At 34.7% G+C, this 16,416-nt stretch overlaps 1 protein-coding gene across 1 annotated transcript in view; it reads left to right on the forward strand.

Annotated features, from left to right (window-relative positions):
* Positions 1 to 15,774, forward strand: part of TRHDE (thyrotropin-releasing hormone degrading enzyme) — a 423,163-nt gene extending 407,389 nt beyond the window's left edge. The window contains exons 16-19 of the mRNA XM_011929347.1: positions 3,976 to 4,143; positions 4,837 to 4,977; positions 8,629 to 8,710; positions 14,678 to 15,774. Coding sequence (XP_011784737.1) covers positions 3,976 to 4,143; positions 4,837 to 4,977; positions 8,629 to 8,710; positions 14,678 to 14,821 — 535 coding nt within the window. The 3' untranslated portion in view covers positions 14,822 to 15,774. The remainder of the gene's footprint in view (positions 1 to 3,975; positions 4,144 to 4,836; positions 4,978 to 8,628; positions 8,711 to 14,677) is intronic.
* Positions 15,775 to 16,416: the final 642 nt, after the last annotated feature.

A 16,416-nucleotide genomic window follows, 5' to 3' on the forward strand; every position in this document is an offset into this window, starting at 1 on the left:
AGGTGGGAAGATCACTTGAGGCCAGGAGTTTGATACCAACCTGGGAAACAGAGAGGGACCCCATCTCTATGAAAAAAATATATATATAAAAATAAACTTTCAAAAGAATAATATACTTAGAAATAAGCTGAACTAAGGAAGTGAAAAATGTGTGTACTAAAATCCAAAAAACATAGATGAAAGAAAATAAGACAAATGGAAAGCCATCTGACATTCATGGATTGGAATAATTAATATTTTAAAATTATAATACTATCCAAAGCAATCTACAGATTCAATGCAATTTATATCAAAATTCCAATGACATTTAAAAAATTCTGCAATTCATGTGGAACCACAAAAGACTACTTTAATAGCCAAACCGGTCTTAAGAAAGGAGAACAGTGCTAGAGGAATCATACTTGCTAATTTTAAAATATGTTACAAAGCTACAGTGGTCAAAATAATATGGTACTATAATAAAGACAGACATATACACCAGTTAGACAGAATATAAAGCCAAAAATAAATTCACAAATATATGCCCAACTGCTCTTCAACAATGGGTGACAAATATACACAGTAGGAAGATGATAGTCTTTTCAACAAATTGTTCTACGAAAGCTGGATATCCACATGTAAAAGAAATGATGAAATTGGACCTTTGTTATATACCAGACACAAAAATCAATTCAAAATGAATTAAAGACTTAAATGGGATCCCAAACAGTAAACTTCTTAAAGAAATCATAGGGGAAAACTTCATGACATTGATCTTGGCAATGATTTCATGAATATGACATCAAAAGCATAGGCAGCATAAAAATAAGTTGTGGAATTGCATCAAACTAAAAAGCACAGCAAAGGGAACAATCTACAAAAGTAAAAAGGCAACCTACAGAATGGGGAAAATGTTTGCAAACCATATATCTGAAAAAGGGTTTAATCTCCAAAATATATGACACTCCTTCAACTCAACAGAAAAACTGTATATACATATATAGGTTTTTTGTTTTGTTTTGTTTTTGAGATGGAGCCTTTCTCTTATTGCCCAGGCTGGAGTGTAGTGGCGCGATCTCAGCTCAGTGCAAGCTCCGCCTCCCGGGTTCACGCCATTCTCCTGCCTCAGCCTCCTGAGTAGCTGGGACTACAGGCGCCCGCCACCACATATTTTTTGTATTTTTTGTATTTTTAGTAGAGATAATTTACTAGATTTAGCAGAGATTTACTATAATTTACTATAATTTAGTAGAGATAATTTTTTGTATTTTTAGTAGAGACAGGGTTTTACCGTGTTAGCCAGGATGGTCTCGATCTCCTGACCTCGTGATCCGCCTGCCTCGGCCTCCCAAAGTGCTGGAATTACAGGCATGAGCCACTGCGTCCGGCTGCACAACAATATTAATCCGATTACAAAAAGGGGTAAGGATTAAAAAATCTTTTCTCCCCAGATGACACAGACATGGCCAACAGGTATATGAAAAAAAGTCACTAATCACCAGGAAAATGCAAATCAAAGTCACAATGAAATATCACCTCACACTCAGAATAGCTATTATCAAAAAACAAAACACAGCAAATGTTGTCAAGGTTGTGGAGAAATCAATACCCCTCTACACTGCTGATGGGAATGCAAAATAGTGCAGCTGCTATGGTAAACAGTATGGAATGTTCTCAAAAAACTAAAAATAGAACTACAATATAATCCAGCATCCCATTTGTGTATATTTATCTAAAAGAATTGAAATCAAGATATCAAAAACATATTAGCATTCCCAAGTTTGTTACAGCAATATTCACATTAGCCATGATGTGGAAACAACGTAAATGTTCAACAGATGGATGGGTAAAGGAAATGTAGTGTATACATACGATGAAATACTATTCAGCCTTTACAAAGAAGGACATTTTTCAATATTGACAATATTGATGAACCTGGAGGACTTTATGCTCAGTGAAAGAGACAGTCACAGAAAGACAGATATGATTCCACTTATATGAGATATTTTTAAAAGTGAAGCTTATGAAATTAAAGAGTGGAATGATGGTTGCCAGGGGCTGGATACTTTTACGGGTAACTGTAGTATATGGCACCGGTATAGTATGTGGTACTCAAGTGCTTTCTGGGCAACATAGTTTAGTGTATTCTGTTACATTTTTTTCTATATTTCTATGTGCCTTTTCTTCTTGAACATTGATATTGGAGGTTGGTTCTATACGTGATAAAAATCCTGACTTAAGGGGCTTTATCCCTATATTCTCTCTGGTATATTGATATCTTAGAAAGTAAACTGTTACTATAATATCATGCTTAACATTAAGGAAATGTAAATTGATTAGTGGGTTAGTGATTTCACTAGATATTTTATTGATTTTTTCTTGCAAGTTTTATTCACTCTTTTGGCAAAAGTAGGGCAATAATGCAGTGTTGTGCTCTGTAGCCTATAATATATGGAGGAAAAGACCCACTCTCTTTTATAGCTGTTGATTTAAGTTATTAAAGATGGAGGCATCTCTGTAATCTTAACCATAACTGAGCACATCCTTCAAAATGTGGTGGCAATGCCTTCCTTAGTGATTTCAGGGATGCCCTGTGTCAAGCTGGTCGTAAACATAGCAGAGAGAACATGTCACCAGTAATTGAGAAGGCTTTTGTTGGTACTTTTCACAGGGCTTGCAGGGGTGAGATGGAAAATAAGAGAAAGATGTGAAGCTCTTTAATGGTTTATTCTATGTCTGTATTCCTTTTGTTTCATTAAGAACAAATCAAACAAAATGCTTTCTAATGCCACAAAGCAAAAGGGCTTCAGTTAACCAAATTAAAGTAACTTTTCTCCAAATACTTTATTTGTTGAAAAAGACAGAATAAATTTAGCCTTTTCTGGGAACATGAATTTTGTATGATACTTTCTTAGAATTCTCCACACCTGGCATAGTGCCACAATATCCTGATTGTAGCCCTTCTTAGCTGCTTAACAAAATGAGATTCAGATTATCTTACTGGCAGTTATTCACACAATTCTTCCTGTTTTCCAAATACTCCTTTAATCATAGCAGTATTTTAATCATCAAGGTCCTAAATCTTTAAAAGGCATTGTTTGCTTTTGCTATCCAGAGAAAGCAGTATATAACTGCCACTTTCAAATTAGTAATGAGAAATTTGATAGTAGATGAGTGAATGTTGAAAAAAAGCAAAATTAAATTTTGAAACTTTAAAAAAAAGTATTGGAGCATTTTTCAGAGAAGCGTATTAAAAAGTCAGCAAATGTAGGGTACATACCAAAACTTAAAGAAATAATATTTAGTAAAAAAAATCACTATGACAAAGTAGGGATGAAAATTTAAAACTTATGAATAGCCAAGTCTAATTAAATGTACTGTTTCCCACTATAATATTGCATTTCGGATCAAAGTCAAATTTTAGTATATTTTAAGTTATTTTATAAACATAAGAAAAAATAACTTTCTACTTATGTTTTGCTATCTGTTTATTACCTATATTTATAATCTTCTAGGTCTCCAAAATTTGCAGAGTTGCTTGAGAAAATTACTTATAAAGTTATCTAAGAATTTAAGAGAAAATGTTTCTGTTCTATCCAAATTAATTAGTCTCCTCAACTGGTACTTTCTCGACATTCTTGGGTCTACCAATTATGAGAGCAAAATCTTTGTGTAATAAACATATTAAAGTTGGTGAAAAGATAAAGTGCCTTATTTTCATGGGTTTGTGAGGCCTTTATGTTACTATTTTTGTTTAAGTATAGTAAAGAGTGGAAATAATAATTATGTTCAAAACTACCTTTGAATAAAATACATTATTCATTCAATGAGAAATATTTTAAAAATATTGTTACTATGTAGTAGTCTGTTTCAGGTAAAATCTAATTAGCAAAATAATCTTTTAAAAACCTGACTGTAGTAAAGCAAAATCTGTCTTTATTTTCAATACTGTGAAGCTTCTAATTAATAGAAAACCACCATGGGTTGCTTCTTTAGAATACCACTAAATGTTAGAGACATCGTATACTGTACAGGAGTGTCACTGCTGGATGAGGATGTCTGGGAATTCATATGGATGAAATTCCATTCCACCACAGCAGTTTCTGAGAAGAAAATACTATTGGAAGCCTTAACTTGCAGTGATGACAGGAATTTATTAAATAGGTAGGTCAACTGATTTTTCTAAATTTGTTTCTGTAACAAAAGTATTCTCTGTTAATCAAATGGCTCTGAAATTGCTTTTATTTACTTGAATATATGTTAGTTATTTTAAAATATATCTTCCTAAAGGTGAGGAAAACTGCCATGTTAAAGACTAAAGCTACTTGATTTCAGAGGTTACATCTTTTTATGACTAATTATTTTATATAATTTATATATGTTTAAGAAAATATTTCATTATAAAAGGAAGTGTTCAGTATAAAGAGTTTTAAAGGAGAATTTGCACAATTCATCAAACCAGAATTGTGATTTGTCCTTCCACAAGATTTTTTTAGAGTTTAATGTTTTTAATTAAAATACCATGAGTTTGTGGCCGGGCGCCGTGGCTCAAGCCTGTAATCCCAGCACTTTGGGAGGCCGAGACGGGCGGATCACAAGGTCAGGAGATCGAGACCATCCTGGCTAACACAGTGAAACCCCGTCTCTACTAAAAAAAAAAAAAAAAAAAAAATACCATGAGTTTGATCCTCTCTCTTTTATAAACAAATGTGTTCTATTTATAAGTTTGCATTATTAAAGATTACACTAGATTATTCTTTTGAAGAATATGACAAACTAGGTCCTATAATTTTAGTAAGATTATAAAAATGTTTAAGTTATTGGACTAAAAATTTTTACAAAATTCTATCTTTGTAGGCTTCTAAATCTGTCACTGAATTCTGAGGTGGTGCTGGATCAAGACGCAATTGATGTCATAATCCATGTAGCTCGAAATCCACATGGCCGAGACCTTGCCTGGAAGTTTTTCAGAGATAAATGGAAGATACTAAATACCAGGTAGACATAAGAATTCTTACTTGAATGAGTAAATTAAAGCTGAAATATGAGGAATAAAGGCCCAAGTTTTGTATTAAAGCTAAGATCCATGCCATAGGATTAGATTTTAAAATACTCAACCAAGATGAATGTTGCCACTCCTGTGAAACTCAAAATTACTTTTTAAATTCTATAATATATTTTCTTTATTAAAATTGATAGCCTTAATTAATTATATGTGCAAACATTTGGAGTATAAAAGGTTTAGCTCAGCAACTTTCCTGGAAAACCTATCAACCTGTCCAAAGTTGAAGACACTGTATCATAAAACCCCTATATCTTGAATATGTTATAGAAATGATTTATAAATACAGTGCTATTATAAAAATAAAACTTTAATTACTTCCATATAATTGTTTTAAATTTTCTTTAAATATAAATATCTTAAAATACCTGAATAAAACCATGATGTAGAGAAGTAATATTAATCATTTGAATCATTGTATAATTCCAGTTGCAGTAAAATTTATTCCCAGGACATCTTGTTTCATGGTGAGAATTCTTTAGCCTCAACTTTATAAGATATTTCATTATGCATTTAAATATATTATAATACACGCAAATTTATTACTCTGATCATCTCTATGGCCTATTAAAATTCAATTTATTATAGAGCGTGTAAATGCTGCTTTTTTAAAACTTAAATGATCCCAGACAGTACGCAGACCTATTGTTCTGTCTGAAAAGCTAGTGTGCAGTCTTTATTATTTTTAAGCATACCTTCATCAGTTGCCCTGGTATAATGAGTTCAATTAGAATGGCTGTGTTGAATTAAAACACTCTATCCTTAGGTATTTCATTGTGAGAAAACACTGATATTTCTATAAGACACTTTGACTTTTTTAATATTTTCAGCTCAGATCTTGTAATAGTTGGACGATTAAAGCTTGCTTTGCTTTTGTGCATATAATAGAGAGAATAGTCAAACACTTAAGGTAAAATTAATGTATACAAACATCTGACTTAAAAGAATATCAAATATCTACCAATACACAGTTTCTTTAGGGAGTGATTTTGTAAATCAGAGTTCAGGGCAATGCAATTATAGGCATATATAGTTTATTTCCTACCAAAAAATTATTGGTTCCTGATATGCTTATTTTGTCTCACTGAATCCATGATCTCCATCCTATCTAAAAATACAGTGGTGTTTATTTTGACAAATAGGAGCATAATCTTCATGGGCTTCTGCTCCTCTGTCGATTTTTTGAATGCTGGCATTCATGGAGCTCTGTTGAAGGCACCCTTCTTCTCACTCTACAAGTTCTTCTTGATTTTAGATGTCTTCTACTCTCATGGTTTCAATTACTCCCAAATCTGTATCTCTAATTCAGACATTGTCCCTACCTTTCTCCCTGTGATGGATTATTGCCCATCGAGGTTGCCTTTATGAGTGTGCCTGCAAAGCTAAATCCATGATGTTTCTCTTATCCTCCTTTTCACAGTAAATCTTGTAGCCATCCGCCAATTGCTCAAGCCCAACATCTGGAAGTCTAATAGGCATCCCCTTTTCTCTTGTCATATATAACAATTAGACTTCAGGTCGTGCCAATTGAACAGTTTCTAAAGTTTGTTGAATTCTTCCTCTCTTTTTTTGCGACGACTTCCCTAGTGCAGGTTCTCATCTCTTCCCAGTACTCTTAAAATAATAGCCTTCTGTCTCACTGCCTCTATAATTACACAAACACACTTTAGCCTCTTCCATTTATCCCAAGAATCTTTCAGAAAAGCAAATGTGATATTTCCCTACTATAAAACTTTCTAAGTGAGATCTATAATCTAAGCTCCTTAATATGTCCTCTGCACATTTTCTCAGTGTCTTGCTCTTCAATCCCCAGGCTCACAATGTATCAGTGTATGGACTAATTTTTGTTTGTTTGTTTGTTTTTTGAGACAGGGTCTCACTCTGTCACCCAGGCTGGAGTGCAGTGGCACAATCACAGCTCTTTGCAGCCTTGACCTCCTGAGCTCAGGTGATCCTTCCACTTTAGTCTCCTGAGTAGCTGGGACCACATACATACACCACCACACCTGGCTAATTTTTCTATTTTTTGTATAGACAAGGTTTCCCCATGTTACCCAGGCTGGTCTCGAACTCCTGGGCTCAAGCAATCCACCTGCCTTGGCTTCCCAAAAGTGCTGGGATCATAGGCGTGAGCCATCGTCTTGGCCTGTATGCACTGTTAATATCAAACTGCTTGTAGTTGTCTGCACAAACCATGTCTTTTCATATCTCTTTGTTTATGTTCATCTTCTGCCTAAACTTATATTCTTCCCTGTTGTTCATAACTACTGCATGGTCAATCTAGATGCCATTACCTCCCAGAAGCCATTCCCAAGACCCTACAGATAAAGAGATCCTCTCTGAGCACTGTGTATAATTTTATCACCACCTCATTTGGCCACAATACATGGAAATTATCTGATTACATGTCAAACTCTTCAACTAGATAGTATAATACCTTCAAGGGACAGACTGTGCCTTATTATTATCATCACAGGACAATATAAGTAAAAACAACTAATACCTCTTTAGAAAATAAAAATGTTATTTGCCTGGATAGTTGGACAATTTTGTACCCACATACTGATTGAAAGTGATCGCTTTTATTATTATTGAATGGCTATTTGCTTGCTTTTACCTAGCTAACTTTTTTTTTTTTCTGTGGAATAGTTCAATGGTAGAATTATAACAAATCTCAGTGGTCATCTAGCTCAGCCTTCTCATTTTATAGATGAGAGAACTAAATTCTACAGAAACTTAATTAAATCTTATATTAGATACTTAAGATCCCACAAGTTATGGAAGCATTAGAAAACCTCTTGTAACAGTGTGTAGATCCTTGTCTTTAAAAATCCAGGGTCTTATTTTTATTGTACTTACCTTAGTTGTAAAAGTATGATGACCTGTGATAGGTATCCTTAGCATAGTAGGGACAAATCAGTAAAATGAGAATTCTTTTCAATTCGCTGACACAAGTTGTTCCTTGCCTTGGGTCAAAAGTCAAGTAATTGTGTTTGTGGTACAAGGATTAGGCAATCCAAATGAACAAGTAGATGTTATACTTTAATGTACACATGAAAAAGCTAATATTTTGGAGAGCATTTTTGAGAATGCATTTTGCCTCAGTTTGTAAGAATAAAATATGAAAATGCCAGTGTCAATTATGACTAATCATACCAAAGGATCTGACAGTGCCCAAGTTGATCCTGCAGCTCCTCTTGCCTTTGTTGGAATCATTTTCCCTTCCAATGAGCTAGGTTGCTTTGTGATTGAAAGTTTTAAAATATTTTTTTCTCAGGCCTTGCCTTGGAAGTATACTGTTAATCCCTAAATCCAGTTATAGAGGGCTCCTTTAAAAAATTTGCTACAACTTAGACTTCTCTGAAACACTGTGAGCCATATTAGGTGGGAACTGATGATATCCCATAGCCATAACTCTTTGTCCCTCCCCGAATCCCTAGAGAAATGGACTTGAGTGCTCAGAGATCTGGCCGTCTCTGACAACAATGATCAAATGGAACCCTTGAGAAGAACTCTAAAAAATCTTTATAGTAATATTTTTGTAATTACTACCTGCATTAACATTAAGACTCTTTTTTTCTTTTGAGGTACGGAGAAGCATTGTTTATGAATTCCAAACTTATCAGTGGTGTTACAGAATTTCTTAATACTGAAGGTGAACTCAAAGAGGTAAATATTTTAAGATGAAGTCTAATTATTTTCTTTTATAAACATTTGAAATTATGCATTTACTTCAGTCATTTCTTTCCAACAGATTCATATTCATTCCTTTTACTTACACATGCACACCATACACACACACACACACACATATACATAGACACACGTTAAAGACTACTCAATTCATAATTTGCAAGGAGTATTTTTAACATATCAAACATTGAAGGCCTGCAAGAAAAGTTTGAATGTAATAATTTTCAAACCTGGAGATCCACAGTCCACTTCAGAGATCACTGATCCAATCAGATATTCCTCAAATGATTCTATTAACCCACTGTGGGATTCACTAAACAACAAAACCATCCTGTTAATGACTCAGTATTTGTATAACGGACGAAGGTTGGTGTTGAGATACAGACCATGTGTGTCTCACTGCTTTGTGGTCAGCCTTAAATAGACAATGGACCTACTGTACATAATAATATTGCTTTGTGCTATGTAGCCTCTTAAATGAAACAAATTCTTATGTGTAGAAAGGAGCATATCTGGTAATACATATTGAGATTAATAAGTTGTTTTAAAACTGCTTGGTACAATCACAAATGAATGTCATTAATGAAAATAAACTTGATTTTTAAGGACTGGTGTCCAGATTATGGAGTATTTAACATTTCCTTACTATGTTATTTCCGGTTTATTACTCTGGAAATTTAAGCCAGCTAGGGGAGAGGGTTAAGGAGGAAGGAAAAAATAAGCAAAATATAGACTCTTTTAATTGATTACAGTGGATCACGCTTCAAACATTGATTGCCTTTTCTTGTGCTCCTGTTCTCCATTGTAAAATATAGCTCATATTTGACATTGAGAATGATGGTTTTCTTAGTTTTCACTGACAGAATGCTTAATGCTGTGCCCCGCAGCTAATCACACTGAGCACCATTCCCTAGAAGCATCAACCCTGGCACCATCCTTAATGTCTTCTAATATTGTCCAGTTTCCTGTGATTATCCCGCATGCACTAACTTGGATTCTTTCACACCATGAGCTAAGCTAAGCTAAGTCTCTGATTGTAATGATTTGAAATTCAGTCTTTATCCCTGCTATGTGTGTTCCCAACCCTGAAGGATTAAATTCGAATGCCCCGGAACATATTTTACTATTTTTTAAATAAAGGAAGCTAAATGGAAAGGACTGTTTTCATATCCACCAAAAACAGAAAGAAAGAACAATTAAATTAATGATTGCTTCCAATTTTTTCTGTATTTAAATGAAGTACGTTTAATTTCATGATTTCACATTCAATAATATGGGAATGAAAGACTCATTTAGTCACAACCTCTGCAGCCATTGAAGTGAACACAAAGCGAAATCTCTCCCTCTTCTCTTCTCTCCTGTTTGCTCCCTTCGTTCTCTGTGCTTCTCTCCTTCTCTTTTATCTCCTCTCCTCCCTACCTCTCATCCCTTCTCTTATTTTTCTTCTTACTTTCCTCTAACTCTGTCTGCCTTTCATATTTTCCTGGACTTGGTAACACCCAGGCCATGAAAAGAAAATATTTTAGACATTTAATTGATTTTATCACATACTGACTGTTTTGTCTTACATATTTCACTGATTTATTAAATTTTTACACTTTATTTAATTGCCATTTCAGATGTTTCAAAGTGCTCCTCTAATGAAGGGTATAATTTCAAAGTTGAAACTCAATTATGGCTTTTATTTCATTATCTACAAAGCAGCTAACAACACAATGCAGTCCCTAAGTGGCGTGAGGAATGAAGCTCTTCACTCTGGAGTTATTTACTCTGGCTTTGCAGTTTAACAGGTGCTGCCTGGGGCTTTTTAATACTTACATCATTTATAAGATTGAGGAACACTATTGTCAGATGGGGTGGGGGTTTTGGTTTTTATGATGATAACCTCCCTTTCTTAAATAGAAGAGGCTGAGGAGAATGCAGTTGCATTCTACCATAACCCATAAACCTCATAAGCAGAAAGCCCAATGTCCTCCCTGTGGATATGGCATATTCTTATTTCTAAGGGTTTATAGATCAAAAGGGAATCAGCATCTTTATGAATTCTGAAAACTCATTCCAGATTTTAATGATCCTCATCAGCTTTAGGTGGATTCAGTAAAGACGCTTACATTGTTCCATGGTTTTCTCCCCAAAACAGTATTCTAGTACCTGAAACTGGAGTTTCCTTTTAATTTTAATTGAATGGCTCTAGCAATTTGAACAATATTTCTCCATAAAGCAATCTGTCATTTATTTAATTTTAAACTATTGGAGACAATCTTCTGGAACCTCAGAGGCCCTTGCCATTTTTCCACATTAATGACCATTAACCAATCTTTTCACATGCCCATTTTTCTGCTTTTTAAACCTAAGATACCTCACTGTTGTGGAGGAGCATAGATCCTGTGCATCGAAGGCATCACATTTACAGTTTTAATATTGAAGATATTAACTTTATAATAGGGCAATAGTTAATTCTATTCATTTACATAGTTACTAAGAGTATATTATGTTTTACAATCTACTCTAAAAATAATTTATCTTATGACAGGATACCCTGAAATAAGAGGAAATTTTAATGCTATAATCTTTTTAATAGAAAAATTAACAACCATGCTTCAAAATTTTATGCTAAAAAGATAGGGAACACAAACAACATTGCCATTTTACTAAATGTTATTTTATAAAAGTGCCTAAACTTGCAACATTTTAAAATAAAAACATATCATGGTATAGTTAGAAAACAATAATAAAAAAACACTAATGATGTAGGGTCCAGCCCTACGGGACTTAGCAGGTATTCTCCCCATTTGCAGAGACGAGAGATTGTAAGAAATAAAGACACAAGACAAAGAGATAAGGAGAAAACAGCTGGGCCCAGGGGACCACTCCCATCAAGACAGGAGACCGGTAGTGGCCGCAAATGGCTGGGCGTGCTGATATTTATTGTATTCAAGACAAGGGGGCAGGGTAAGGAGGATGAGTCATCCAAGTGATTGATAAGGTCAAGCAATCACGTGATCATGGGACAGGGGGCCCTTCCCTTTTAGGTAGCCAAAGCAGAGAGGGAAGGCAGCATATGTCAGCATTTTCTTCTATGCACTTATAAGAAAGATCAAAGACTTTCACTATTTCTTCCACCGCTATCTACTACGAACTTCAAAGAGGAACCGGGAGTATGGGAGGAACATGAAAGTGGACACGGAGCATGACCACTGAAGCACAGCACCACAGGGAGGGGTTTAAGCCTCCAGATGACTGCGGACAGGCCTGGATAATATCCAGCCTCCCACAAGAAGCTGGTGGAGCAGAGTGTTCCCTGACTCCTCCAAGGAAAGGAGACTCCCTTTTGCAGTCTGCTAAGTAACAGTGCCTTCCCAGGCACTGGCATTACCACTTGACCAAGGAGCCCTCAAGCGGCCCTTATGCAGGCGGGATAGAAGGCTCACCTCTTGCCTTCTAGGTCATTTCTCACAAGGTCCCTTCAGCACCTGACCCTATACTTGCCCGTTATTCCTAGGTTATATTGGTAATGCAACAAAGAGTAATATAAGCTAATGATTAATAATGTTTATACTAATGATTGATAATTGTCCATAGTCATTTCTATATCTAATTTGTATTATAACTATTCTTTATTCTAACAATTTTCTTTATTATACTGCTAAAGTTTGTGCCTTCAGTCTCTTGCCTTGGCACCTGGGTAATCCTTTGCCCACAAATGGCAGCATAAATCCTACCAAAGAGTGGAAGAAACAAGCAAACTAGAATGCTAACTGCCTTTCTTTTACCCCAAGCCCTCTAAAGTGAGGCAGGGGTTTGTAAGGCACTGTGAGTGTGCACTAGGGCCAGTCAGAGGCAATTCCAACCACATGTTGGATATCAGAGCTATGGAGAATTGCAGGGCATAAGATCAATTAATGGCAACTGTGGAAAGAAGGCCAGATGTGTTCTGATGAATAAGTTCCTCTTAAGATGCATATGAGGCACCTCAGACTCTCTGAGCCCACAAGGGGAGTATTTACCGTGCTTAAATCATGATTTAAGAAGTGAATCTCTGGAGACCACCAGTTCACATTTTCTATTGAGAGTTACTGTGCAGGATAATCCAACCTACTCTCCTTTTGTCAATAAACGTTCATATTCAAACCCATAGTTTGCCTTTGAGAAGGACTTAAGAGTTTTACTTCATGTATTTAGGCTGGCTTACCATCTCATAAGGAAACCAAGAGCATGCTCCACAGAGTTAAAGTTGCTAAAGGGTCATTTATGACTCTCTGGTGTATTCAGTGACTGCCTAGGAAAAAATGTAATAATTCAGAATATACTTTAAAAGGCGTATAAGCAATTTTTTTATGATTGACCTATAACATGTAAATAATGCCATTACAATATTGTATTTTATAATAAAACAAAATTCAAAATGAATCAAAATGTATTACTTTTTGCTTTAAGGATATAGACTGGATGACTCTGAACATAAATATATAAGTACAAATGTATTCTTATGTTAATCAGATAAAGTTTAAAATTATGAGTCAAGTACTTCCATTAGACTTCCACTTTATATATATATGTGTATCTATATTTCTATTGCCATGGCATAATGCCTGTAATATTTATTAATATTTATTAACTCCAATCCCTTTGCTTCTTCCTTTTTTCTTAATATATGTAATTTGGTCAAATGCCATATCAGTTTTAAGGACAACACCCATAATTCTTTGTTATACATTGCCTATTTTACATGTTTGTTATAAAAGCACAGTGTTTTTGAAATCTTCTAAAGGATGTACCTCTGAGATACAGTTATCTATTGCTAATGCTGCTGGGCAAAGGGCTTTGTAGGAAAGCAGAGTAAAAACTCTGAGGAAACCCATCAGTATCATGGAATCAAAGTAACGCTTATAAATAAACTAAGCTACCCATGAACTACTTTCTAAAATAATTCAAAAAGTTATTACCACATTTTAACTCCATCCTCCACCACCATTTCTGCCTGCCCCTGAGTCAATCTTGATACACTGCATTTCTCTCCTGGCATATCCTCCATGTGGCGCCCACCATATGATGAATCACACCCCACACTAATTACACCACATAATGTTTCTGTGTTGCAAGTTGATTTTTCACATTTGTCTATTAGCATCACAATTGTTAGTTCGTTGCCAGCTTCTTAAGATATATCAAACAGAAAGGAAAAACTTCTGGTATTTAATCTTGAAGTAAAATCTTGGAGTATTTCCAGAGTATGTGAACTCTCTAAATAAAATTTTATGTCAAAAATATGGCAAAACATTTAAAAATTATAACTTAAATGCTCAAATTCTGTAGCTAAATAAGACCATATCCCTCCTTTATTATTTCAAAATCTAGTTACACAGATGATTGCCGTGTCATTAATCATCCAGTTTTCATAGCACCATTGCTTTTTCTCCACCAGACAATACTTTGGTTATTCCTTGACATCAAAGATAATGTCAAGCCCAATATCATTCATTTGGAGAAGATGAAAAATAATTTTCTCTCTACTGACAAAATGTGAACTTTAATCCTTATATTCAGTGTTTAAGGCTACTTGGTGCATTGTATACGCATTGAAGTTAGAACTAGTCCTTGCCACAATCCATCAACTGCTTTTAAAATGATCAATTAAATGTCTGTTTTAATGTCTCATTGTGAAACATGAAGCTGAATTTGGAGCTATTTAAGTTGTACTGTCCACTCTTCTTTTTCTGTTCCAAAATCAATTACATCATAACTAATGGACATAATCTGTAATATTTCATTTCGTTACCAAACTCACTCCACAATATTAAATATGTCTTCTACAGTGGTTGTGGCATTTGTTTCAAATATATTGGGTTTCTTTATTTTTTAAATAGATTCTTGTTCATGTGTGTTGGACGTGAGTTCATTTTAAGACAGGCAGATTTACCATTCAGAAATTTCTTTTTCCAGCTCAAGAACTTCATGAAGAACTATGATGGGGTAGCTGCTGCTTCTTTCTCAAGAGCTGTGGAAACTGTCGAAGCCAATGTACGCTGGAAAATGCTTTACCAAGATGAGCTTTTCCAATGGTTAGGCAAAGCTCTAAGACACTAATACATGTATCTTATAAACAATTCAACTCGAATTTTATGAGAAGACACGTTTTTTGTGGAATGAGGAAAATGTACTACATGGAAAATGGCCAGATTTTCAGTGTTAACATGTGGGAGGAATTTTTTTTTTTCTTTAGTTTTTAGTTTTTGGTTTTGGGGGATTTTTTTTTTTTTCATTCATTCTGTTCGGTTTCTCTACTGGGTGTTCCTCTCTAAAGAAACTCTTGCAAGTGAAACTAGCCATGATTGCTTCAGCTGTACATTCCTTGCTGTACAGGACCAAATATGATAGTGACGCATGTTGATGTTACAGTCAATTTGGAAAAACATATTCAGAATATTCTCTGCATGGATATATGGTCCTGCCTGTGTTCCAGCATGCTTATTTCAAATGTCCAATGTTGTGTGTGAATATATGTTACATCCAGGGTGGGCATTATGCAAAAGCACAAAGATTATATATGACAATCAGTGTTGCAATGAAAGAAAAACTAAAAGCAGAAATGATATTCTCAATTTTGGGCAATGTGAGAAGTAAAATAGCCCTTGAAGTGATCAACATCACTTATTTCAGCACTTGGATTGTCTGGCAATGATTACTGTGTTGCTAACTCATTTTCTTTGAGTTAAAGCTGTGTATACATTTTAAAAGGCATATAGATAGTGTATGCATATGTATATGTACATAGGGAAGCCCCATATGTATATAGTATGTTGTACACTGCACATGTACAAAGAATGTCTTCAGATCAAAGAAAATTTATCTCTTTTTATAAACATAAGGACAGTTGCAAAAGGCTTCAAGGAATTTATCTCAACATTATTCTTTCTATGTCCTGACTAAATTTCTCAACTGTTATGAATTTTTCATCTACTTCTTGAACAGTGGTCTATTCTACTACATGAAGATGAATACAAACAAAATTTTTGTATAAACTAACCACTCTTCCAGTTCTCCTGTGACAGTCCTATATATAGATTCTGCCATCATTTTTGTCAAAGTTTCTTTTGCATGAAACAATTACGTAAACTTATAATTATTAGTGCTGAAAAACAGTTTATTTTCCATCTTGTTTTCCTACCTTATGTTGAGTAGTCCAGAGAGTTAAAAATTCTCTGAGTGTTGGTTTTTAAGTCTGTTTTGCTCTAATCCTCCATTAAGCAAGCATACCTCAAGTGAGTCTATTAGCATTTAATGACCTTTTATGCCAGTTGTGCCATCCCTTAAGATGAAAAGTTCCTTTTCTTGTGTTAATGTGCAAAGCTTTTCTTTTGGCACTGACAACTGTGTTCTACCTGGGAATTTTGAATAGCCATTTTCATGGCTATGTGTTATGTAACACAAATGTTTTTAAATGGTATTCTCACCCAGTAGGCCAGCTCGCCAAACATTGCTTAGATGCTTCAAAATTAGCATATTTTAAGTTTACCAGTAAAAATACCAGTGCAACTACTCTACATAGCCAAATGTTTGTAAATCACTTCTTATTTTCCTGAGGTTTTTCACTCCTCCAAATCTTACAAATCATTGAAAGAAATATATTCTAACAGTACTCACTGAATAGTGAAAATAATTAGACATTTTAGAAATCAGAG

This window comes from Colobus angolensis, unplaced genomic scaffold (genome assembly GCF_000951035.1).
Source record: "Colobus angolensis palliatus isolate OR3802 unplaced genomic scaffold, Cang.pa_1.0 Scaffold80, whole genome shotgun sequence".
In the NCBI taxonomy this organism is placed as follows: domain Eukaryota; kingdom Metazoa; phylum Chordata; class Mammalia; order Primates; family Cercopithecidae; genus Colobus; species Colobus angolensis.